Raw genomic sequence first — 27,974 nt, 5'->3', positions numbered from 1 at the left:
AAAACATGGAATTTGAAAAAGTAATGAGACTAGTTTTCATGCATGACTGAGATAAGCTGTTCACAATAATGTAATGGCACAGTGTGTTCCAAGTTTAAAAAAAGGGACAAAAGGTCAAATCAAAATATATGTGTACAAGATGAGTGTAAGAAAATCAACTGTATCTCGATATACTAGCAATGAATAATCTTAAGTGAAATTAAGAGAACAATTCCATTTATAATAGTTTCTTAAAGAATAAAATACTTAGGAATAAATTTTTCAGAATAAAAGCAGGACTTACGTGATAAAAACTACAAAACACTGTTGAAATACATCAGACATCTAAATAAAGGGAAAGACACCTGATATTCATGAGTCAGAAGACAATACTGTTAGGATGGCAATACTCCCCCAAACTAACTAATCAATTTGTACCATAATCCCAGCTGATCTGTTTGCAGAATTGGACAAGCTGATCCTACAATTCATATGGAAATCCAAAGGACCCAGAAGAGCAGAAACAATCTTGAAAAAAAGTTGGAGAATGCATATCTAATATCAAAACTTACTGAAAAGATATAATAATCAACAAAATGTTACTGTCACTGTGGACAAATATTATAGATCAATGGAAAAGAAGTGAGAATTCAAAAATAAACCCATGTATTTATGGTCAACTGATTCTTCAACAAACATGCCAAGCTGTTTTAAAAAGTCGTATTAATGAAAATACAGAAGAGCACACAAGAGCATAAAAAGGGCAGCTAGGAAAAATACACAAATGTCCGGCAAGGTCTATATATGACTACTGAAATGTCTCACAAAATAAAGTGCAGATATTGTTGGCATTACACTGAATTCCAACATTTTGTATTTAAGATTAGGGTTTTTAGTTTTGTACATTTTTGGAAATGTGGTTAAACTACATTTATAATAAGAAAACATTATTTCTGTCACTATGCTAAGAGTATCTCTCTCTATAGCTACCTAGATTTGATTTCTTCCTCTGCCTACAGAGAAATGTTAAAGTGTTTTCTAAATATCACATTTCAAAAAAAAAAAAATGCAGTGATGAGAAAAGGGATTAACTGTAAATTGGTAACAGAGATTGTTTTGGGGTGACAGAAATACTCTAAAACTGGATTGTAGTGATGGTTACTTCTTTGAAAATCTACTAAATATTACTAGATTAAAATGGGTAATTTTTTTGTTACATAAATTATATGTCACTAAAGCTGTTAAAAATAATTCAATACCATGGGGAAAATATTTCATTTCTAATTTGTAACATGCTTTAGTATATACAAGATAAGTGAGAAAAGGCTATTTTCTACACTTTTTAAAATTTTTATTTTGGAGTAGAGTTGATTAACATTGTTGTGTTAGTTTCAGGTGAATAGTAAAGAGTTTCAGTTATACATAAACACTCTTTCTGATTTTACTTACCAGGTATGACTTCTAGGCAACCAATTTTCTTTCCCGACTTTTTCAATGCAGAACTTCTGTGGCCCATTGCTCCCTAAAATATAGTGAAATCATCAACAGCTTGATAGTGTAATGGTTCTCAAATTGCTATCCCCAATTCAGTTGTATCAGTATCACCAGGGAACTTAACGAATCACAAATACACAGGCCCCAACTGAACTGAATCAAAAATTCTAGGGGTGAGGCTCAGCAACAATATTTTAACAAGCTTCCAGATGATTCTGATGAGTACTCAATTTGAGAACCATATTGTTAATGCATGCTAAGGAGGAGAAAATGCAGTTTCATCTACACCCCTTAGCTAGAACACCAGAATGCTGTAATTAATATCTCACATTAGAAGGCATAAAAAGTTTAATTTCAATTTTAAACAGGGAAACTAAAACTCACTGTCTTATAAAATTTGATTTAAATAGAAAACTGTGAAAACTTTAGAAAATGTAAACTACCTAATGAATTCAAAGGTCCTGTGTAGGGTGTGCTCTTACACACTTTTTACCCAATTCTTGCCTCTCATTTATCTTGAGTCGGCTGTTAATGGTTATCTTTTAGTACTGGTTTTCTCAAAACATCACTGCTGCCCCTCAGCAGCATTTATTGGTGGTCACAATTGGAAGTACTACTGGACTTTTGAATAAGACAGCGCCAGGCACACTTAATGTTCTGCCATGTGTAAAATAAGTCAAGCCAAAGAATTTTCTCATGTTCCACTTGACTAAACACAATACAAATATAAATTGGTAGTACTTTTGCATCTACTAACACTGAAATGCTTTCTTAAGTAGTTATGTGAAAAGCCCAGTATGGTCATTATGAAACAGGATAGCTAAAATAATAATTTAGCTTGAAATTATCAGTTTATGTACTGCACATTCTCTCAATATATTATAACATTTCTAGCCACACAGATGACAAGTTTAATAGTGCTAATTAGTATATAACAGTAGAGTCTGGATTACTTTTAATAGACTGAATCAAGTATCAAAATAGAGAAATATGAAATGAAGGATTCACAGTGAATTTCAATGATAAAGGCTATTTGACAAATAATATCAGTTACCCTGGATGCTTTCTAAAATTTTATGGACTTGTAAGACATCATTTGTAAACATAAACTGAAATTTTAGGCTGTCTATTGTTTTCAATCTTACTGACAACTATCCCTAAACCAAACAACCTTCATATAGACTCCTGCACGTTTATTCCTATTTTTCAACCTATTTCAACTTTAAAAAGGTCTGAGGCCTTTTAAATATCAGAGCCTTGGCTTATACTGGAATTCCATGATTAGACATTATACTTTCAGTTCTACCTCATTTTTCCTCTACTTTAATCAGCTATATTTTGGCAGGTATATTATCCTTATTTCATTTAGGCTATTTCCCTCTTTTTCTTACACGTATTTTTTTTGTCTATTATTTTTTACCTTTTCTATCTGTTCTTTCATATTTCAGTAATTCTTATATACAAAGAGCTTCTGACCTTCTCTTAGATCAGCTCATTTAAACAGGAACAACTTTTTGTGTCTTCTAATAGCTTCCCAGATATACATGTACTGAAATAAATATAATTTCTTCATAAATCACTTAAAAACTTCTAGATATTAGTTAGTGTTATATTCATATATTTTTTGGAGGTTGTAGATACATTTCATATCTACTAACTTCATTATATAATATTAAAGATATAAATATGTTACAAAAATGGGATATTAGACCTGATAAGGTCAAGATCCACCAGATTTAATTATTATATACTTTACTCTTACAACTTTCTTTTCCTATACTGGGTGGAAGGGAGGTTAAACTAATTGTCCTCTAAAATTTGATGAATCACAATTTCACTGTCTTCCAAAAGTATCCTTCTGTATTGCTTCAGACTACTCCACCCAATCCTAATATTATTTCTAAGAGCAGACCTAGTTCTTATTTTTTTAATAATCAAGTTCCCAGTTTTTATTGAGACACTTGTAGCAATTTTTTTCTTCCTTTTAGTCACTATACCTTAACCTCTCCAAACCCCAACACGGTCTCTCTTTTTCAAACTAGAGAGCATTCTCAAAGGTGCCCCTCTCCAAAAATGTACTTAGAAATTATCCTTTTTGAGACTTCTTTCTCTGCAGCACTAGATAAAAACTTTCCTTCTATATTGCTTCGGAGAGACTAAAATATTTTTCTTTTTTACTCCCTGGCCTCTCCTCTGCCTCTAGGGTAGTCCTATCTCAACCCTAAATACAGATGTTTTTAAGCATCAGCTCTCTATTCTTTGTATTCTATTTCTGCATAAGCCCATCCATTCTCACAGCTTCACTGCTCTTATGAGCCTACTTTCTCTCTTACCTCTAAACTTAACACCTGTAAAACTGTCCTCTCATTGAAATTTTCTACTTGATTGTCTGACAGTCACCTTACACTTAGCAGATTCCTTACACTTCACAACTTCTCCATGTTGCATAAAATGTAAGCATTCTTCCTTTATATTTAATCTTCTAATCAAGTCTTATTTCTACCTTTGGAACTCCTCTTATTTCTACTTTTTCCATCTCTATTTTCTCTCTTAAGATCAGTTTTTTATCATAGCTCTAATGGTTTCTTCCTATTTCCACGCTTTTCTATTTGCATGCTCTACTATCAAGTCTTCTAAAATGCAGCTTCAACAAATTCTATCTTCAAAAAGCTCCCAGAGCTTCCAAAACCCTAAGTAATGTCCAAATTCTTTTGGTCTGGTTTTTAAAGTCTTGAACTGGTTCAACATACTATCCAAAATCGTCTCCTTGATCTACTTATTTCTTTACCTTTTGGCCATGCCACAGGGCACGTGGGCTCCTAGTCCCCCGGACAGTGATCGTACCTACGTCCCTTGTGTGGGCAGCGCTGAATCTTCACCACTGGACTGCCAGGGAGTCAGTCACCTACTTGATTCTTTAATTCTGACTCTCTTTTTCCAGCAGACTTAAGGATTCCAACTTCTATCCTCCCATGCTACTTGCATATTGTTAGTGTTAAATAAAGACCTGAATTTACTTATTATTTAATCACAAAATATTCTTATAGTCATTCATTTCTAAACAACATACAATTTAATCAGTGACTACTATGTGACAGGTACTAGAAATAAAAAGATGGAAGATATGGATCTATATCTCAAGCAGCTCCAGGTATAACAGGGAAGAGTGGTAAATAAGTCATTAAAATATAATACAAACAATAGTGCCTGGCTCACAGCAAACACTGAAATGTTTGCCAAATGACTGAAAAATGTGGAGTCTAGGCTAAGAATTAAACATTTTTGAGATAAGGATTACAAAGTGATTTAAAAGTTGACACAAATCCCGGTTAACTATATCTAATTAAGAAAATAGCTATACTTTGTTATTTCTGATATACTGTATACACATTAGGGTAACAGCAGTGTGATCCTGTAGACATACCCATGAGGTCAGCAAATCCTCCAACTGGCAGTCGGCAGGTCCCAGTAACAAACTGCAAAAGTCGCATTCTCTTCTCATTATCGATTTCTTTAACAAACTGTTAAAAGCACATTTAAAGAGATACATAGGTCATATGCGTTTAGAATACTAAACAAAAAAGGAAAAAAGATCATTTCATATCTTAGTTGAACTGCGAGGGTCAGATGCACCAGAAAATGCACCTATCACCGTGGGTGGTAGGGCTTCTCCCTGCTTGTCAAAAGCCCCACTCATCAGCCCCCTCCACCAACACCAATCCTAGTACCACAAGCTTATAGGTAAAGAGAAAAGAAGAGTGCCCTGGGCTCGAGAGCACCTTACTTGTGCAGCCTCAAGATCAGCTCTTCTAGGGCACCCCTCCGTTTACCCCTAGATCTGCCTGTCCAACAGACATACATGTGGTTACAAAGGACACAGAGTTTGAGTTAGAACAGACTTTTTGGTTTTATGAACAAATGAAATTAAGCTCACAAATTCTGACCTGGATATATCCCAGGAATGTTCTTCTTTCAATGTTCTTAATGTTTTGGTGTAGCTATGTGTTACCAGAATTATGTGGCTTTTAACTCCTACAACCCTGACTCAAAGCATTAAGTTTCTAGAGAATGCTTTCTAGCCTGCAGCACAAGCATTTTGGCTCAGCCAAATTTTTTGTAAAGAATTTCTATCTTACTGTACTAACTTATAGAAGCTTGGTCATTTCAGCTTACGAGTTTTTTTCTAATTTATTTTTAATTGAAGGATAATTACAATATTGTATTGGTTTCTGGCATACATCAACATGGATCATCCAGAAGTATACAAATGTCCCTTCCCTTCTTATGAGTTTCTTTACATAAAAAGCAGGCATTAAAAAAAATTTTTTTTACTGTGGTTAAATATATATAAAATAAAAATTTACCATTTTAAGTATACAATTCAATGACATTAAACACATTCACACTGTTGTGTAACCATTGCCACCATTTCCAGAACTTTAGTTTACCAAACAAAAACTCATTTCTTTAAACTTACCTCCTTGCTTCTGCCTTCCTTCTCCCCTGTCCTTGGTAAACTCTATTCTACTTTCTGTCTCTATAAATTTGCTTATTCTAGATACTTCATGTAAGTGGAATCATACAATATTTGTCCTTTTGTGGCTGGCTTATTTCACTTAGCATTATATCCTTAAGGTTCATCCATGCTATAGCCTGTGTTAGAATTTCCTTTCTAATGTTGGACAATATTGCATCGTATGTACATACCACATTTTGTTTATCCAATCATCTGTTGATGGACATTTTAAGTTGCTTCCACCTTTTGGCTAATATAGATAATGCTGATTATGAACATAGTTATATGGTAAGTATCTGAATTCCTGCTTTAAATTCTTTTGGGTATGACCGAAAGAATATATTGTTGAACCATAAGATAATTCTATGTTTAACATTTTGAGGACCCACCAAACTGTTTTCCATAGTGGTATACCATTTTATATTGTCACCAGCAATGTAGGAGGAATCCCAATTTCTCTACATCCTTACCAAGGATGAATAACTTTCACTTTTTTTTAATAACACCTTAAATGGGTGTTATTAAACACCTTAATGGGTGTACAACTCACTTTCATTTTGATTTGCACTTTTCTAATGATTAGTGAGCAATTTTTCAGATACTCGTAGCAGAAATTTTTGAGGAGACACCATTATGATTCCAAACCAAGGGCCTCTAAGTTCTAAACATTAAATAATTCTTAATGAGATACGAATAATGAAAATCATACTTCAGACAACTCTATACAGTCCTCAAAGCATTTAGATCAAATGCAGGGGAATGTTATTATCTGGCGTTATCTTATTCTCTAGGCAAAGGTGCAAGGCGTGTGTTGCTTACTTGGCAATAGTCAAAGAATGTTGTATTCACTTATTACAATGCATAGAATGGAATGAGGACCCTGAACATACTGGTATATTTTATTCTATGACTCATTTCCATATGTGGTAAGCATTTTCTACAAAGTTATGGTTTATCTTCCAAAAGAAAGAAACTGAGACAAACCTGCCAAAACCACATGATTTGTTTACTTGTCCTGGTATAGTGACGGTAGATGGCATGTCTTTGCCAATCATTCAAATCAATCTCTTGCATCCCACATAAAAGAACCTTTAGGGATAAAAAAGACAAATAGTTTCTTTAGGTAAATGTACAACCTATATAAAAATACTAGACATAGATAAGACTAATATTAAACGATTTTCAAAAATTAATCAGGAGGCTTTAGCTAAAAATGTGTGTGTCAAGAATTTCATCAAAATTTTAGCTATATTACTTATAAAAGTTGAGTTTCCATGTTTGGTATCATATATACACATATTCAGGTGAATAAGTTCCTCACTGGGCAGAGGTTCTAATACCTTTGGCAAAATTTTATATTTTTGGATAAATTAGAGACTTTTAACTACTGGGGATTCTTCAGAAACATACTGCCAAAAGAAAAAAATATTACTGCCATTGGAAAGATAGTGAAGTGAGTTGAAAACAGATACGTGAAAGCATTATTTACCAGCATGCCTCAGAGGAAAGGAGAACTCATTACCTCTAATTCCTTTGCGTCGAAGTACTGTAAATACTGCTGGGGAAGAATTTCATTAAAGCCCTCAAAGAAAGCTTGCGTCTGTTCTTCAACACCACGAGACAATCTCCATTCAGCTACCATTCTGGTAAATAATTATAAAAAAAGACTATGAGGAAGTTTAGATTTTACCTTTAAATTTTGAGTATAAAAATAATTTTTAAAAACTTTATTATGAAGAGTGTCAAATACATATGAGTAAAATAAATGAACCCTATGTACAGATATCTCAGCTTCAAGACAATACCAATCTTATTTCATTATGCTTCTATCCATACCCTAGACAGCATGTAATTTCATTTGAAACTAGTATTTCAGTATATATTTCTATTAGTCTCTTTTTAAAAAACAAACTACATTTCTATCATCACACAAAAAAGGTTACAATAATTCCTTTACATCAAATATTCAATGCTCAACTTCTACTGACTGACTCAAATTTTTGGACATACTGACTGTATCAGATTCAATTTTCTTCTAATTTTCATCTACAAAGACACATATCAATATGAACAGTCAAAATCACACCAAATAAAAAACTTTCTGCTTTGTTACAGAATGATTTTAATGAGCAAACAAACATATTTTAGGCATTTGATTACTTGATGACAATTTCAGACAACACAAGTTCTAAAGTTTATTAAACTCTGAAATTTTGGAAAATAGCAATGCTGGTTGTATTGGACTAATCTCCCTGGTGATTATAATTACAAACACTGGGCAAATTATAGATATCAAATGTCTGAAGGCATCAGAGAGAAACCAAAGGCAGGCAGAAACTGGTGGGGACAAGATTCTTGAAGGAGGCTGGCACTCTGGAGCAGAGCTACATTTACTACACTTTTCCTCTGAGGGCACTGACCAGTTTACAAAGAGCACAGGAAAATGAAACTCAAATTAAAAGCAACGGTATCACTGGGCTGTGGAGATATAAGGTTAACAGCTTAAAGCTGCCAAAGCAGCTACAGAAAAATCCCTGAAAGAAAAAAGACAGAGGGTGTTCTGAAATCTGCACTTCAAATATACTTCAAATCCTTAACCGACTCCTAAATACACATGTGCAAAATGATGAGATGCCAGGGAACCCTGTCCAGTGAACAACTGGAGAGTCAAAGACCCAAGCAGAAATTTTGGTAGTCACCTAGTGCTGTAGAGACAGAATTTAAATTTAATTCTCACAAGTTACATGGAAAATACCTGGGCTTTCCACTGTAAGGACTATGGAACCATGTTCTAAGGAATAAAGAATATGTTTTAGGATTAAAAGCAAAATGGAAATACAGGAGCTCCAGCAAGCATCCACAAAATGAATGTGATCTGTCCTTAACTTTTTGTCAAAACAAAACTCAATATACTTCAAAGAAAAAAAAAAGAATTCAGAGTCTCTACCATGTATTATCCATAATGAAAAAATGACTACATGTGCAAAGAAGCTGAAAAATGTGACTCAAAAGAGAAAAAAGTCCATAAATAATAACTGGGAAAACTGATAGCCCAAATGTTGAAGTTAGTAAATACTTTAAAAAAACTAGTAAAATGTATTAAATAATTTAGAGGACAAGATGGACAAACTGTATGAAGAGATGAAGATTCTCAACACAGAAACTCTTGAAAGAACCAAATGGAAATTTAAGAATATCTGAAATGAAAATTTAATTGGATGAGTTTAAGAGCGCTATATTCAAAGACAGATCAATCAAAATGGCCCAAACTGAATCACAGAGAAAATGAAAAAAATACAAACACCATCTGGAATAATATCAAAGGTTAAATATACATGTAACTGAAGTCTCTGAAGTATGAAAGAAGGAACCAAAGGAAAAGGAACATCTATAGAAAGAACAAAAATTTTCCGTAACTGCTAAAATGGCATCGATCACAAGAAGCTTACAAAATGCCAGAAAGGATAAATATAAAAGCAATCACAATTAGATACATCAGAGTAATAATGCTTAAAAAACAAAATCTTTTAAAAGCCAGAGAAGAAAGCATATACTTCATCCAGAAAATAAAAACAATGGCTCACATCATCAAAAACAGAAGCCAATAATGGAATAACAGCATTGAAAGAAAGTGCTAAAAAAAAAAACACAAAACTACAAACCTAGAATTCTAAATCTAGTGAAAATATCCTTCAAATATTGAAGGTCACATACAAGTATTTTCGGATAAAAGCTGAGACAATTCACTGCCAGCAAGCACACATTAACAGAAATGGTGAAGGAAGTTTTTAAAGCTGAAGGGAAATGATCCCAGGTGAAAAAAAATGTATCTGCAGAAAGAAATGAAGAAAACTAGAAATGGTAATGTGAGTAAATATAAAAGACTACTATTCCTTAATTTCTTTTAAAATATATTGATTTCTTAAAGCAAGAAAATAGTATTATGGAGTTATAAACATCAGAAATACAATGATAAAAATAGCACAAATGGCTGAAGTGAGATAAAATTACACTATTATGAGCCTCTTATAATATATTAGTATATTAGTACAATGTTACACATATGAATGTAGCAGTATAAAATTAATTAAAAGTGGTAAGTTAAGGATGTATATTTTCATTAGAACAATCATTAAAAAATTAAAGAGGTATAGTGAAGAAAAACACCAAAGATATACAAAAAGAAAACTAGAAATTATTAATACAAAGGAGGGCAGGAAAGGAGGAACAAAAGAAATTGGGAAAAAGAAGAAACAAATAGCAAGGTGGCAAACTTAAGTCCAATCATGTCAGTAACAACATTCAACTTAAATGTACTAATTGCAATTAAAAATAAAGATTATCAGACTGGATAAAAATAATAAGACCTAAGAATATTCTGCTTATAAGAAACATACTTTAAACAGAAAGACAAAGGATTGAAAATAAAGCATAGAGGAAGATATGTCATGCAAATATTAATCACAAGAAAGCTGGAGAGGATATATTAATATTTGAAAAGTAGAAAAACAGGCAAGAGATCCAGAAGCAGGAATTCAAGCAGCAGCAGTTATATGAAATCTCACCTATATCTGACAGAACTGGTGCTGAGAATATGTGAGTGAACTAATAACTCGAGACCAAAAGTATGAAAGCAAAGCATAAGAGAATACACTAAGAAAATCATTTTACTTAAAAATTTTACCTGATCTTTCAATATTCCCCACAAAAACATCTGCATATAAAATTGAGATTGTTTTCAATGCCATGATGTTAGACGGCATAGTAGTTACAGAACTGGTATTTAAAAGGGTAAGCCAACACTGCTTCTACCCTTCAAACTTTCACTTCTGGAGAAAAACTGAAAGGTCTATCTGTTCAAAATTCTTTTCTATTACTTTATAAATCTTCATATTTCTGGTTACACTGAAATATACCATAAAGGGGAGATGAAACTCACCAACATCCACTAGACTAATTCTTTGTAAGGCTTACAGTTTGAATTAACCTTCATGGTAGTCCCTCTACCCTGCTGCCTCCTCAAGAATCCATCCTACCTTTCACGTGCTTTACTGTCAGACTTGTTACAAAGAAATTTATACTGTCTATTGAACTTAGTCCTTAATTTCTTGTCACCTGGCTTCTATATCCACCATTGGGCTATAGTTCTAACTGTTATAAGGATTATTGTAACTTTTAGCCACCACATTGTCTAAAGGTTCATTTTCCTTGGCTTCTGAAGTACAGGACATGGCAAAGGGGCTACTAATCCTGAGCTTCCTGACGGAACCACACACTATGGCAACTCTATTCACCATTTGTGACTTGTGCTTTCCATCCTGTACATTGCTTCCAATAACTTTTGCTCTATTTCTACATAACTGAATGCTTCCCAAACATCAAGTCTCAAATTAACTATCATCAGATTCCAGTTCCATGATTATAACGAGATAAAGCAATGTCTCCTATAGTATTTGTTTCTCTCAATGTACTTACAAGATAGGAAGTGGTGAATTGTGTCCTTAATAACATACAATCAGGTTTGATAATAATTAGTATAAAGACAAATAATACTTTTTGAAATACTGTATACTAGTACATATATAGTCCAACAGAAAGGCTAAAAACTATGCCAAAAAGAGCATTCTCTCTTACCTGATATATTCCTCTTTATTTTCTTCTGTTACAAGAATATTGCCACCATTGGGTTTCAAATCATGACTCTTGATTTCACCTAAGATTTCTTTATCAACGGAGAAATACATTTCCAAACCACACTCCTCAATATTGTTTTCTCTGCCCAAATAAAGTAACAGTGTTACACTAATTCAATCATTTAAGGTTCTTTTTTTAAAACTAAAGGACTATGTTCTTCAGTAATTAATGTTTTAGTCACTAAGTCTTGTCCAACTCTTCTGCGACATCATGGATTACAGCCTGCCAGTCTCCTCTATCCATGGGATTCTCCAGGCAAGAATACTGGAGTGGGGTGCCAATTCATTCTCCAGGGGATCTTCCCAACTCAGGGGTCAAATCCTTGTCTTCCTGCATAGGCAGGTGGATTCTTTACCACTGAGCCACTTGGGAAGCAATATGTTCTTCAACAATTACTGTTAAACTGTAACATCAGAATAACAAAGCTGGAACATGATGCTCTAATAGTCATATCTTGCCTAAGATTTTTGGGTATATTTCTATAAAAATAATCATACTGAATAATGAGACAGATATAACGTAAATCATGTAAATTCAGTAAACCAATTACATGCTTACAATCTGAATACATTGCCAACACTATAATGAAAGCATACAGACTAGAGACTTCCCTGGTGGTCCAGTGGCTAAGACTTAATGCAGGGGGCCCAGGTTCAATCCCTGGTCCGGGGAACTAGATCCCACATGCTGCAACTAAAAGATCCCACATGCCCCAAAGAAGACCAAAGATCCCGTGTGCCACAACTGAGACCCAGCAAAGCCAAAGAAATATTTTTTTAAAAAGAAAAACATATAGATTATATTTTGATAATTAAAAGGAAACAAACTTACTTAACCCAGATGAGAGAATTGTAAAATTCTGGATCAATCGATTCTAAATCCTTCAGTCCAACTGGTTTATTCAAGATACGCTTATAGAATGGCAAAGAAAAACCTGTGTCTATGAATTTCCCATGGAACAGAGCCTATGCAAGAAGAAAACAATCCATAATTTTATAACAGTCAGTATTTCAGAATGTTAAGATGAGTTCTTCAGTTAAAAGACAAATAAAACAAACTCCCCATCATACAATCTATTATGGAATATTTCTAGGAAAAGGGAAGATATAAGAACCCAATATTAAGACATGTCTTAGTGATGAGAAAATTTCAAACGAGAAAGTTAAAGGCACAATGCTTTAGTATTGCTGAATTAGCAAAGTAAACACAGCTCTCCACTTGCACTTACCATAGCAATAAACCTGCCAATAAAACGAAAATATTTCAGGTGATCTGGATTGATGTAAGAAGCGGGGTTTATCTGCAAGCAGTAGTTATCCTTCCCTGCATATTCAAACAGGCAATACATTGGGTTCAACACCTCATGTGACAAAAGAAAGAACCATTCTCTGAAACCAAAAGAAAATTTAGGGTGAAAAATCTTGTAAGTAACCATACCAATAAATCAAACAGAAGTGCTATAAAGCTCTCAGGAATCTATACTCCTCACGTGGTGATATTTCTCTAGTCTCACACTGATTTTTACAGCTTCTGTACAAACCACCATCTATTTTACAAAGATATTTACACATTGCTTATTTCAAAGAATCTAAGACATCGTTGACTTTAAAGACAACATTATTTGATGAACCAGTAAAAAAAATTTCCAACTGTAATACACATCTCAGTTTCAGAGATGTTAAAATATGAAAACTGTAGTCTTAGAATCAGTGAAATACTAAACATAGGCAGGTTTAAACTTCACTGTTGACCCATGTGGTTAGAGTAGCTGAAACAAGTCTAACATTATTCCATTCATGTCCAAGCCCCTCAGTGATGCTCATTAAGTGCTACTGCTCTCTTAAATATGAAAAAACTTCCAATATCACAGAGGCAATAAAACACTTAATTCAAGCTATTTATTCATTAGAAAAATACACTGAGAAGCTCTAATTCAAATGCTGTGAAAGTATCAACCAACACTAACGTAAGATTATAGTTACTAACTATGTAACAGGGGTGAGGATCCGGCAGAACAGCAGGCAGAGTGAATCTGGGGCAATTTATCAGTTCATGCCTGAGATGTCTTTTTTTGTTGATTTATGGCCTGTGGTGGTAATCCTGCTTGTACTTAATACTACTAGTTAATTTTCTAGCTAGGAATGAATGATTACCCTCCTCCTGAATTATCTTTAAACAAAATTAAATGTTTCTACTCATATTTTTATTTACCTGTGATTACTTCATACATTTTGAAATACAAACTTTGAAACAAAACCTAAGTAAAAACAACTAAAATGTAGTGACCAGTTAGTGACTCCACAAAGACTCAGGGTCTGAAGTAGGATATTAATAAACTATATTTCTATACTTTACAGCAATCCCAGAGAAGCAGTTATGATCACTCTTATTATACAGATGAAGGTAGTTGCCCCAAGTCATACTACTAAGTACAGAAAAAGGATTCAAACGCAATCTTGACTTCAAAATCCTTGGCTTTTTGTAAGGCCACTGATATGCAAATTTTTAACCCTGTATAATATATCATTATGGAATAAGCAAAGCAACTTGCTGCTTGAGTCTGTCTTCCAGGGTTTGATTAGAAGCTTCAACATTAAGAAAGAGAATTTAAAATTTCAAGTCCTATTTTATATAGCCTTCTATACTCTCAAAACAGATATATATAGATATAGATATAGATATAGATATAGATATATACACTAAACTCAGCTGGGAACTGGATGACTATTATTTCTATCAACAGTCTGTGTTGGGGAACGTGACCTGAACACTCTAGGGCCTTGTATGTTTTACAGAACAGATATGATGCAGTCAACTGAACACTGGCTTCTAGTTCGAAGATGTGAAACTTACATCCAGGCTCTACAACTTGTTTATGTGTCTCTGGTGACTCTCTATACCTCATTATTACCTGGAAAATTCTCTCACAGAATTATCCTGATGAATAAATGAGTGATGTGGGTGAAATCAACTAGCAGTACCTTAGAGAGAGAAGTATTGAATTAATGGTTTTTGAAGTTTTATAACTGCAACATTTAATAAAGGTACAAAAATTTGCTACATTTCATTTTCCTGAAATAGAAAATTGAGAAAATACTTGCAAGCAAAGTGTAATGATACCTTTGGAGGAAAGGAACTAAGTTCTGAGTATTCATATTATCACTACCTTGCTACACCTCCATAATCTAAACCTTCTTCTCCTGGAAAAATCACCCACAAACGTCTTCGCAGATCTTGAGGACTGAAGCTCATTATCTACCAAAAAAATAAAGGTATAAGAATTGGTAAAAGTAGAAACACCTTAATCACTTACTTCCGGGTTAGAAATCTCCTTCAGTATAAGTAACTTAAATTCCTCAGGACATAGAATGGTGTTTGTAGTTTGGTCAATTCCACATATACAGAAAATAAAGTTTCATAATATTTTATAAATTACACATATCTATATTTCTGTAAACTTTATATATAATTTTCTTTTAAATGATCCTACCACTGACAAAATTCCTTCTCTCAATTGCTTAGAGCAGAGTAACTGTGACCACGATCAGAGGTTAGGTCCTTATTTGGTTTGGGCCAGGTTTCAGTTTGTTTTATACCCAAAGGTACACATAATAGCTAATTGGCTAACTTGGAAATGAAAAACAGCGGCTGTGACAGAACAGTTACCTTGGAAACTCATTCTCAGTGGAAAACTGGAAAACCTGCTCAAAGTTTGTACTCTACTACAGTAGTTAATATGATCATCTTCATATTTTTAGGACAGTGCCGTTACTGAGCGACAGTGAAGAGGTCAGTCAGGTTCTTCCTTTTTAAAAATATTTAAATACTTACCCAAAATTGGGCATGTAGATTACAAACATTACTCTTAGGAAAAAAAAATGACATGGAGAGAAGAAAGTCCATACAATGATTCTATTTTATGAAGGGACAATGAACAATTTTAAGAATGAACAATCAAATTTAAATATCTAGAGAGGCCCAGGAAGTGATCTGCTTATTCTAAGGATCTCTCAGTTCCTATACTTTCATGAATTCATATCCCACATGAAACAAATAATTTGATGCTTATGACAAATGTTCTACAAATACTATAGGCTAGAAATATACCAATGGAAATGAGATATAAGTTAAAATTATCTTTTTTGTTCATTTCTTGTTCCTTCTGGTTATTCTTTGTCCCTGTGGCTGCTCCCCAAACCATAGGATAGTCCCTGATCTCGTTTGCTGTGCCCCTTTAAATAATACCCTTTAACAAATGTCTAATATGAAGGAGGGCTTTGCAGATGGTGCTAGTGGTAAAGAACCCGATTACCAATGCAGGAGATGTAAGGGACACAGGTTCAACCCCTGGGTAGGGAACATCCCCTTGAGGAAGGCATGGAAACCCACTCGAGTATTCTTGCCTGGAGAATCCCATGGGCAGCGAAGCCTGGCAGGGTCGCACAGAGTCAGACATGACTGAAGTGACTTAGCACACCCAGCACACAAGATGAAGGAAAAAAAGAAATGTTTCTCCTGCCATTTCCCCCATAAGCAGTTTTGCTATGTCAAAAAAAACACCACCTTAAACAACTTTATCCAAACATTATGAAGAAAATCTGATGTTAATTTTGTTATACGTCACTCTTCCAAACACATTTTTAAGTTATTTCACATTTATTGGATGGGTGTACAGTCTAGGGTAAGAATTTTTAAAAACTGTTTTAGCACCACCTGGTCTGTCATTCTGCAAAAGTCTCCACGTGTCAAATGCTAAAGGGACATTTACTCATGTCTGCATCTTTTCAGCACTGCTATCATCAAGTCATGCTCCAAGAAACTGGCTCACCAGGGATTGACCACTCAGTGACTACATACTGGTTATGAACATGAAAAGAAGAAACAGGCAACAATGGGACAGAGAATGGCCTTGGAGCTTTGCTTACATCAGACCAAGAGAAGGACTCATAATTCCCTAAAGTGGCCTTAGTCAAGCTCTGTTCCTAAAAAACTATCTGCTCCTGCTTAGCAGGATGCCAACCGGCATTTCCCTTCAATGTTAATAACTGAGGTTCCATAAGTAAAGAATATAATTGTTTCTGAAAGTAAGCAGACAGCCATTGTCAACTATCTCAGTCTTTTTTCTGTTTGCATGCAGTTTGGCACTTCGTGAAGCTGTAGCTACCAAAATTATCATAAAGGTTTGATAATAAAGAATCACATCCACATCTGTCCATAAAACAAGAATGAACTGGAAGTTTTCATATTAAGATATTTTTCATACAACAATCACTTAATGTTTGAGTGCGTACTCAGTTGCTTCAGTCATGTCCAACTCTTTGCAACCCTATGGACTGTAGCCTGCCAAGCTTCTCTGTCCATGGGATTCTCAAGGCAGGAATTCTCAAGGCAAGAATTCTCAAGTGGGTTGCCATGCTCTCCTCCAGGAGATCTTTCCAACCCAGGATTCAAACCCATGTCTCCTGAGACTCCTGTATTGCAGGTAGATTCTTTATGGGCTGAACTACCAGGGAAGCCCAATCACTTAATACTTAACTGCATTTGGTTGGTAAACAAAGTTGTAAAATAGACCAAGCAGTAAATTAACTCATGTTCTAAAGACAACTAAAACATTTGAGACTACTCCTGAGAACATTATTTTTAGATACTGTCATCAATGACCAATTACACTTTTTACTACATAAACAAACTCTTAAAATTATAAGAATAAATATGCTTATTGTAAAAATGCAAGTAATACAGAAGTATAAATATAAATTCTCCCTCTCTTTCTCTATCTGGAGCCAACAATGTTCATATGAACTTTGTTCATATGGAACTTTGGTAGACATTTATCTACCTATTTTCTTACTTAAATATCTATTTCACATCAAATACTGAGTTTAGAAATGGAAATATGAAACTAGTATTAAATTAATATGACATTTCAAAAGCACAGAACATACACATACACAAAACACACACACACAAAGCTATCTGCATTTTCCTAAATTTTAAATACTAAGCAATCTGATGATGAAATTAGACTTAAAAAATTCAAGGACTTCATCTCAAAAAATTGCAGAGTTCAGATTAAACTGCCAGCACCAAAAGGTTTTGGGTTAGAAGCCAGGGGGCAAACCATTAAGTGAATAAAACAGTACCTGCTGAAAGGAATCCTCAAACAATGTTTTTCTTGTCACTGTAATCTTTATGTGCTGTGGCATGGCCAGTTGCTGAAATATAAGAATGTCTTAAGTCAACTCTCACCATTAAAATGGCCTATCAAAAAACCAAAAGAATCAAGTTTTACTTACTTTTTTTCATTTATAGTAACAAGTAGACTATGAATATGAATTTTTATTTAATAATGTTTAACCATACACTTGTGAGTATTCATGCTAATTATAGATCATCTGATATATAATAGACAGAAGAAAGCAAGATGTTGTACACACCAGTGATTACTTAATGAGTCAAATTTTTACTTAAATTTTCAAATTTCCTTCTCCAGGGGATCTTCCCGACCCAGGGATCGAACCTGGGTCTCCCGCATTATAGGCAGACACTTTACCATCTGAGCTACCAGGAGAGATCTAAATTTTCAAAAAGCTAATTCAAATTGCTTTGGGTTACATGGGCCCAATTAATTATAAGAGTTTGAAGTTTAAAAATATTCATCACAGTCACACTTGGACTAGTGCATTAATTTTACTGAGAACCCATAAAGAAACCACTAATTCACTAAACACTTATATTAAAAATAACTGATAATGTCTGTTAAAAATATTCTGAATATAATCACATATGTGTAATAATGTATCTATCAAAGTGACACATACATATGGATCTATCAAAGTCATATCAAACGCTAGATATGAAAGGAGCTGGTTACAATTTAAACACCAGAAAACGTTTTAACTCATTTGAAGATTTCTCCAACTTGAAAATAATGAGTACTGAAATGAGCAGCAAGTCTTCCTTATTCAAATGGTTTCAAATTTATTCTTCTGGACAAGAGAAGTCATAAATTATCTAAGTGATAAATCTATTTCTTGGATCTAAAAATAGAAAAATTCCAACCCTTCCATATTTTACCTGTTTGTCCATACGTTAATTAATTCTACAATCACTGATTGTGTAAGCAACATAATAAAAGGAGTACAGAAATACAGTACTGGTACTAACCTGACACCAGAAACGGAAATATTGAACCTTTGCCTTGAAGTCCCGTACATAGGCTATCTGGGGTCCATTGTCTCTGAGGAAGAATGTTAATATGACATAAATCTGATTGTAAGATAAAATACTGAAGGAAAACACAATATCACACTCCCTAAGTACTTAGTAGTTAAAATGTCCCAATACAACATACTCCTAAAACCACCTTAAAAATGAAATATTCCCCATGACTACTTTTAAAGAAGAAAACAGAAATACACTTTGATCTTTTTAAATCTGCTGTTTCTGAGATTCTCTCTTCTATTCAGCCAAATATAACAGGGCTAGGTAAAGGAGGTTTTGTCTGAGAAGGGCATCTATTCCCAAATTCACTCCCCTTTCTCCTTAATAGAATCTTGAGATTTACTTGGACAGACTGCTACCTAGGATAAAAACACTTCCCAGTGTGGCTGTGTGACTTAACTATGGCTAGTGATCTTAAGTGGAAGTGCTATTCAATAGGACTTCCAGGAAGGAAGGCTTTTAAAGAGAGCTGGGATAGCTGGAAAGGGATTTTCTTCCCCCTTTCCAATTTGTTCTTCTTCCATATCCCAGCTTGGAGTGGGACTATGACAGCTGAAGCTTCAAGCAGCTATCACAAACTATTAGGTGACTCTCACAGAGATGATAGTCTGGCATGGCAGGACAGAAAGAAAGAAGCTCAGATCACTGATGACACTGTGGGCTTTCAAACTAGGCCTGGACTTCACACCACAAGATTATTTGCTTTTTCCCTGAGCTACTGTTAACTTCATTTTCTTAATGTTTAATGTAGAAATACAATTGATTTTATATATTGACTTTGTATCTGGCAACACTTAAATTCACTTGCTAGTTCTAGTAGTTTTCCTAGATTCCATATGATTTTTATACAGACAATTGTGTTACCTGTGATCTGCGTAAAAAGAGTTTTACTTCTTTCCTTTCAATTATATTTCTTTCCCATCTCATAGGACTACCAACACAACGTTGAATTTGGAAGTAGTGACAGAAGAAATACTTGTCCTATTCCTGATCGTAAGAGGTATTTTGCCATTAATCTTATACAGATACTATTTTTCAGATAAGAAAGTTTCTAAGGCAGCTGAAAGTTTATAGTAAACTAGCACTGTATTTTGATACTCTGTACATTGCTTCTTCTCCTTTAATCTTTAATGTGCTGAATTAAATTGGTTTAATATACAAATAAACAAATAAATTTAATATACAAAATTCAATCAATCTTGCATGGGGAGGAGGGACTCCACATGATGATAGTGTAATATCCCTCCTATATTTCGCTGGACTTAATTTGCCATTATTTTGGTAAAGATGCTTACATCTATGTTCATAAAAATATTACTCAATAATTTTCGTATACGGTTTTTGGCTGATTTTGGTATCATACGATGAGATACCACTTCATACTAACTAGGATGGCATTATACACACCATGTACAGATGTGAGAGTTGGACCATAAAGAAGGCTGAGCAGCAAAGAACTGATGCTTTCAAATCGTGCTGGAGAAGACTCTTGCGAGTCCCTTGGACAGCAAGGAGGTCAAACCAGTCAATCCTAAAGAAAATCAACCCTAAATATTCACTGGAAGGGCTGAAGCTGAAGCTCCAATACTTCGGCCACCTGATATAAAGAGCCGATTCACTGGAAAAGACCCTGATGCTGGGAAAGACTGAAGACAAAGAAGGTGGGAGAGGATGAGATGGTTAGACAGCATTACGGATTCAATGGACATGGATGTGAGCAAACTCCAGGAGATGGTGAAGGACAGGGAAGCCTGTCATGCTGCAGTCTATGGGGTCGCAGAGTTGGACACGACTTAGCAACTTAACACCACCACCACACATACACATACACACGGAGTGACAACTGTTGGCACTGATGTGGAAAACCTGGAACCCCATCTGCTCTACCAGTAAGAACATTAGAACAGTATGCCCACTGTGGAAAAGTCTGGCAATGCCTCAAAAAACCACAGAATTATCATTTGATTCAACAACTCTGAGTATATACACAAAAGAACTGAAAGCAAGGACTTAAAGAGATATTTGTACACTCATGTTCACAGCATCATTCACAATAGCCAAAAGGTGGAAATAACTCAAATGTCCATGAGCCACATGTATACACGAAATACAGTAACACATAAAATGGATTATTATTCAGCCTTAAAAAGGAATGACAAAGAAAGCAATGGCAACCCACTCCAGTACTCTTGCCCGGAAAATCCCATGGACGGAGGAGCCTGGTGGGCTGCAGTCCATGGGGTCGCTAGGAGTCAGACACGACTGAGTGACTTCACTTTCACTTTCATGCATTGGAGAAGGAAATGGCAACTCACTCCAGTGTTCTTGCCTGGAGAAACCTAGGGACAGGGGAGCCTGGTGGGCTGCCGTCTCTGGGATTGCACAGAGTCAGACACAACTGAAGTGACTTAGCAGCAGCAAAAAGGAATGAAATTCCGATAAGAGCTAAAACATGGATGAACCTTGGGAACATGATGCTAAGTGAAAGAAGCCAGTTCCAAAGGACAAATTATATGATTAGTCAAATCAAAGGGACAGAAGGTAGAATGGTAGTTATCAGGGACTGGGGGAGAACAAGATTGAAGACTTGACTGAGTACAGAGTATCAGTATAGGATGATAAAAAAAAGTATTAGAGAGGGATGGTGGTGATGGTTGCACAACAATTAGTGTACTTAATGCCACTAAGATGTACACCTAAAATGTTCAACTTTGTTATGTCTATTTGACCACACACACACAAAAAACCCAAACAAAACACATTAAACAAACATAGTTACTTTTCAAAAATGAAAAAGAAAAATAAAGGAGCCTTCAAGTTAAAAGGTGATAGAAATGAAAGAAAGTGGATATCAGAAATCAGGGATTAATTGGTGAGCAGTACTGTATTGATAATTTCTAAACACTTTCATTTAGTGCTGTGTTAACAGATAAAAATAGTAAGAACTGCACTTTTCAGCAACTGATATCTTTACAGCAAAATCTTAGGAATCAGTTTTACTTTTAATCAAAACATTTAGAAAACTTACAAGGCAGATTTTCCGGTGCGGGGATCTATATAGGTGGTTGTTCTTCTATTGTGGTCCACAAAATACGGAATTCCGTCTACCGTGAATCTCATTTCCCAGCCTTCAGGTAAGGGCTTTTCATTTAATTGACTATATAAAACATAGAAAAATATATAAACAAATAAAAAATGTTTAAGAGTTCCTTGTTTGCCAAGTACAGAAACTAAACATACCCATAAATGCACTAGGCATCTTCTAGAAAACCAGTTAGTCTAGCATTTTCCAGCGGTTTACTAAAATCCTACAGGCATGTTAAACACGTGAACAGATCTATCAACCAGTCTTCTCTCATCTACGCTGCCTGGATTATCTACCTGCCTAAACATCTCATGGTAACCAAGCTCCACCAATTCTGCCTTACAACTTTCACGTTCATTCGTCACAGCTTTCAATCCCTAGTACCATCCTTGTTGTGGTTCTGTTGTTTAGTTGTTATGTTGTGTCTGACTCTGCAACCCCATGGACTGTAGCATGCCAGGCTTCCCTGTCTTTTACTATCTCCCAGAGTTTGCTAACTCATATCCATTGGGTTGGTGATGCTATCTAACCATCTCATCCTCTGCCGCCTTCAGTCCTTCTAATGCATATTTAGGGTTGATTTCCTTACTCTGGCTCTATTTATCTTTTAAACTTTCAAAATAGCCACTTAAAAGGTTTTCCAGCTTTGAGTCTCACTGTGGTCCTTGACTCATTTCATATTGCTGACAGAATACCAAAACAGAGATCTGAACAAATCTATTCTCTTCTAAAGTGGTATCACTATTCATCACTAACCAAATACAAGATCTAAACTCCTCCCTTTGGCCCTCACTTGGCCCCTATGCTGCACCCTCTATGCTCCATTTCAGTTTCACCTCTACATTCTATCTCCAAGTCCCTTCCATGAGCCCTGTGTAGTTGCCAAACCTCCAAGTGAAGACTTTCCCCTTGTCCAGAATCTCTATTATTCCTGTTAAGGCAACTCAAATCTTTCTAAGGGAGTATGCCTACCCACTTACTTAATACCTGTCTTAAGATCTTGCTGAAGCTCTTTGAACTTCAATGTTTCAAGTTTTATTCATATTTTCTAATTCATTTTTGTCTATTCTCCAGTTTCAATTTTCTTATCTGGTGGGTTTGGTGAGATGACGGAACAATGGAAATGTTCAAGTTCACATCAGAAAGGAAGAAAAGGAGGGGTTGGTGGCATTTAATCTCATTGTTTTAGAGAGCACTATTGCTGACAGGGGTGTCACTTTCCGCAAGTTTACTTCAGAAGAACAAAAGGCCTAGAATCACCGCCTACAACAATATTTTGTGAACCACATCAAAAAGTTAACATTTAACTATATTCACAGAACTACATGCAAACATCAGACAGACTATCTAAAACTTTTAAGAAGATAACACTTCTCATTTGTTGTAATCATATTTGCAAGACAGTATCAGTAATAAGTTGACTTGAAAACAAATTGGATAGAACTGGCTCATTGGTATTATTTGTAAAAATATGATTCTTATTTCCACTCTGAAACTTTAAAAGGTTCAAGGGGGAACAAAAAATGATAGCAAATTAGAGAAAGGTGATGTGGTCTAGTCTATCCTTAGTGATAGAATTTTAAAATTAAAAATGTTACCTATGAAATTCTTAATTATTACTTTTTAAGAAACTGAAAATACATATTTTTAAAGTTGAAAGTTAAGTATTGTATTTATTTAGGCTGCTCTCTGTTGCTGCACATGGGCTTTCTCTAATTGTGTTGAGCGGGAGCTATTCTCTAGTTGCGGTCTAAAGGCTTCGTGTTCCGGTGGCTTCTGTTACTGTGGAACATGGGCTCTAGGCACACGGGTTTCAGTAGTTGTGGTGCACAAACTTAGCTGCTCTGCATCATGTGGGATCTTCCCAGACCAGGGATTGAACCCATGTCCCCTGCACTGGCAGATGGATTCTATCCACTGGACCACCAGGGAAGTCCCCCAAATATTTAAAGTTAAATACTATAACTATATAAAATGTGATCTGCTGGTACCCAGAAATAGATTTTAAATTTAAAGCATACCTTTAAAATAGAGGTTCTTAAAACTCCGACCTATGTGAGATGTGAAGATTTAATCATACCCAAATAGAGATCAGACCTCTGCCCTCAGCTACTGGGAAAAGATCTCTACGCCTCTGGAATAGCCTGACTGTCAAGAGTATCTCTGAAGATACTTTGAAGCCCCTTTGAAGCTTAGGGTCTTCAAACATCAGACCGCCAATCAGGTGGTTTATAAAGGAGGCTTTGGGATATATGCCATTATTAGCTCTGACCTCTGGAATAAACTAGACACTAAAAAGTATTAGCCCATCTTTGGGGAAGAGCTGGAAACTGAAGGTTAGCTTTGCAGGCAGTACATGATGGAGCCCCAATAAAATACTCTGGTACTAGAAAGGTGAGATTCCCTGGTTGGTAATATTCAACACATACTATATTCCACATCAATTCTGGTTATCTGGAACCCTTCTCAGGCTCTGTCCTAAACATCTCTTCCTTCTATTGTTCTAATTTATATCCTTTACCAGTAACAAATGTGGCTGTGAGTATAAAAGGTTTCAATGAGTTCAAGTCTCTCTAGTGAGGTATTAAACCTGAAAGTCGTTGGGGAGATGCCCTAAATTTGTAGTCAGTCTCAAGTGAAAGTACCCCTGGAGACCTCCCAGCTTGTTGCTAATATCTTGCGTGCTAAGTCACTTCGGTCATGTCCAACTGCTTATGACCCCACAGACTGCAGCCCACCAGGGTCCTCCAGGCAAGAATACTAGAGTGGGTTGCAGTGCCCTCCTCCAGAGGGTATTCCTGACCCAGGGATAGAGCCAGTGTCTCTTACGTCTCCTATATTTTAGGCGGATTCTTTACCACTAGTACCACCTGGGAAGCCCCACCAGCTGGTGTGGCCTATATAAATATTTCTTTTAAAAACATAAGATTTTAAAGCAGCATAAAATGATATAAAATCTTATGTTTCTATGTATAAGACAAATTTCTGTTGTTCAAGTCACTCCATATGTAGTACTGTTAAAGCAGCTCTAGCAAACTAATACAGTATCACAAAGACAATTCTACATACATAGTAAATATTAAAAAGACAAGCTTGTAATAATGTATCCCTTTAGTGACACATTAACCAGCAAGTTCTTGTAATGATGTATGTAAACAATATTTTGAAATATCTGCAACAACTGCAGAATGGTATGTAAAAACATCTGGGATTTCTACTGGTGGCAAAGTCCTAGGATTGTTAATTCTACTATAGTTGTGACCTACAATCATAATGGAAAGAACACTCAGTTTCAGGTAAAGGTTTGGACCTTGGTCTTGCACACACGAACATGTCTTTCCCCCCTCTAAGTCACAGACACCCTGAATTCTACTGAGAGATCTCAGCTTGCAAAACCCTGCTTTAGAATTAGTAAGCTGGTCTTATAACAAACAGGTAATTTTGGGGGGAAAAAAATGTAACAGTATATTTTTTTCTCTTTCTAAAATATGTGGGTGATTAAGACCTTTGGGGAAAGAATATGTAAGTCTGATCTTTTTCATAAATGAGTTGGAAATACGGTATAATCTTTAAGAGGCTATCTGTATACTAATAACTATGAGTTCTTACCCTTGATTTCTGGGGTCTTCCCATTGTGTAATACGAGTGTTGTGGTTGACAAAATATACTCTACCATTGCTGTCCGTTCTCTTCTCTTTAAAACAGAAAGAAAAAAAAAGGCAAAGTGTTATCGAGTTGGCATAGTCTTCTTCCTCAAATTAAGATGAGCTGATTTTGCTATTTTTCACTGCACTGTTGATTTTGTGGTTTTTAAATCATAACTTTAAAAGCTTTAATTTTTCTTTCGCTACTAAATCTACATACTTACTCAAGTTATACAAATATCGTTATATCCTAGAAACTAAACAGATATAATTCACAATATCCTGCCCACAGAATCTTTCTGTTCAACCTAATCAACAGCAAGAATAATTAACTGTTTTAAATTTGCATACATGACCTTATATTAACCTTAACAGTCCCACAGAGTAGGTAGTTTTAATTTATCTTAAAGATAAGGATTTTCAGATAGGCTAAATGATCTGCCCCTAATCTCAGAATTAAGTAGTAACTAGACTCTAGCTGATGCAGGATGGAAACTGACATCTCCATTCAGAGATTTTTTTTTTCATATCGTACCATCTCATTTCTGAAAATATAATGGGGGTATGTAACTTAACTGTTTCTTTGTTATATGCTAAGTCACTGAGTTGTGTCTGACATTTTGTGACCCCATGGACTATAGCCCGCCAAGCTCCTCTGTCCATAGCATTCTCCAGGCAAAAATAGTTAAGAGGGTAGCTATTCCCTTCTCCTGACCCAGTGATCAAACCTGGGTCTTCTGCATTGAGGGTGAATTCTTTACCGTCTGAGTCACCAGGGAAACCTGTTTCTTTGCTAAATGCTAGGTATTACTTAACTAGAGAAGACATTGTTTCAAAATACATCCTGTTTCTTAATACAACCAGTTTCCTATCCTAAATATCTATAGTAACATTTTACAACAGAGTTGGGTAGCAGGGTTCAACTCTTTAATTTACTGTATCTGTATCTGAAGCAGTGTGTTTTCCCACCTTCATCTTGTTTTAGGATTCCTCTAGTTCTCTTATACCCATTCTACACAATTGTTCTGCTTCTCTGAGCTTTCTCACTAAGTTTAGAAGATGCGTAGATGTAATTTTCTTTTAATAACCAAGTAGCTTTGAAATTTTAATATTAACATTAGTTCTGCTGTTTTGAATTACTGTTTTCTCTGCTCCATTACAAATTAATTATTAAAAGATAGGTCTCTTCCAGTGTCTAAATCTTTTAAATTTGGCCAAGATGTCTCAAACTGAACACTTAAGTATTCAATATTATAAAATGGATTCCCACTTTTTAAAAAGCATGGTTACCTTAAAATTAGACATTAAAAAAAAATTAAGCTTAACTCCATGGTGAGAAAACCAATTTTTATTCCTATGGTTTGAAAGTTCATGTCTATTTACCAAACAACACTTAAGTAAAACTTCTGGACTTTTTTTTTAAGCAAGATATTACAGAATGAGTCTTAGGCTAAATTATATAGCCTTGTCAAGGTAGTGTTTGGTAACTTTCAACTTCTCTCCAGCACTGAATCCATGATCTCAAGAAGCAGTGATGATACTGGGGTAGGGGGTGGAAGGTGGGGGTAAGGCTGGTGCTGGGAAAGAAGGAATACATTGGTGAGGATCATGAATCTGCTCCTGACAGCTCTGCTCCTTTCTCTACCAGCTAGCCTAAAATGGAAACAAAACTTCTGGAATATATAAAATATAAGAAATGGACTCTGCATCTTGTGACACAGCTTAAATACAGAAAATGGACTCTGTATCTTGTGACACACCCTAGATAGTAACAATGGCTTTGCTGGTCATGACACCTAGAGTGTGGAAACATGTAACCAACTTTAAGAACTGTCTCTGAGGCAAAAAGAAGCATCCACGGTACTATAGCTAGCTACATAATAAATAAAAAAGTAAGTCAATGTTCCAGATAGTTTAAATTTAAATCTTTAAATACACTTACAGAATTTATAATCTTGTACACCAACAATCTTAAGTAACTTTTGTAATCTAAAATTAACATCATAAGTGCCTAGCTGAGTATATATTTATCTATTAACTGCCATATAAGTTCAGATTTCAGGGCTAGAGATTCTCTCAAAAACCTAACATGAACAGAGTCACTGCCTGGGTTCTCCAAGGGGTCTGAGGTCTGAGAACCCTGGGGAGTTACTAACCTCAGCTAAGGACACCCTCATCTTACCCATAGTCAATGTTTATTGAATGGTAGCATGAAGCTAGGGATGGCATGGAGATTTCCCATTTTTTTATTTTCAGATAAACAGATTTAAGGCTTTGAAGTAGTTTTGTCTTATTCCAAAACTTTTTTTTGGCATGCTTTGGTTTTTATCATTTTTAA

The 27,974-nt window shown here is 35.1% G+C and overlaps 2 protein-coding genes across 10 annotated transcripts in view; both read right to left on the bottom strand.

The window, feature by feature from the left end:
- ITCH (itchy E3 ubiquitin protein ligase) overlaps positions 1-27,974 on the bottom strand; it is a 101,561-nt gene that overhangs the window by 3,481 nt on the left and 70,106 nt on the right. For all 9 annotated transcript variants that reach the window (XM_055544817.1, XM_055544812.1, XM_055544815.1 and 6 more), the window contains 12 exons: positions 25,602-25,686; positions 21,936-22,064; positions 18,851-18,923; positions 17,827-17,898; positions 14,850-14,938; positions 12,912-13,071; positions 12,515-12,648; positions 11,624-11,764; positions 7,512-7,632; positions 6,974-7,078; positions 4,898-4,994; positions 1,429-1,501 (listed from right to left, as the gene is read on the bottom strand). In XM_055544817.1, the coding sequence (XP_055400792.1) occupies positions 1,429-1,501; positions 4,898-4,994; positions 6,974-7,078; positions 7,512-7,632; positions 11,624-11,764; positions 12,515-12,648; positions 12,912-13,071; positions 14,850-14,938; positions 17,827-17,898; positions 18,851-18,923; positions 21,936-22,064; positions 25,602-25,686 (1,279 nt within the window). The remainder of the gene's footprint in view (positions 1-1,428; positions 1,502-4,897; positions 4,995-6,973; positions 7,079-7,511; positions 7,633-11,623; positions 11,765-12,514; positions 12,649-12,911; positions 13,072-14,849; positions 14,939-17,826; positions 17,899-18,850; positions 18,924-21,935; positions 22,065-25,601; positions 25,687-27,974) is intronic.
- The window catches only part of DYNLRB1 (dynein light chain roadblock-type 1), a 58,684-nt gene that overhangs the window by 24,732 nt on the left and 5,978 nt on the right, over positions 1-27,974 (bottom strand). The window lies entirely within an intron of this gene.

This window comes from Bubalus kerabau, chromosome 13 (assembly GCF_029407905.1).
Source record: "Bubalus kerabau isolate K-KA32 ecotype Philippines breed swamp buffalo chromosome 13, PCC_UOA_SB_1v2, whole genome shotgun sequence".
NCBI classification, from domain to species: Eukaryota; Metazoa; Chordata; class Mammalia; order Artiodactyla; family Bovidae; genus Bubalus; species Bubalus kerabau.
This window is presented reverse-complemented; position numbering and strand designations above follow the sequence as displayed.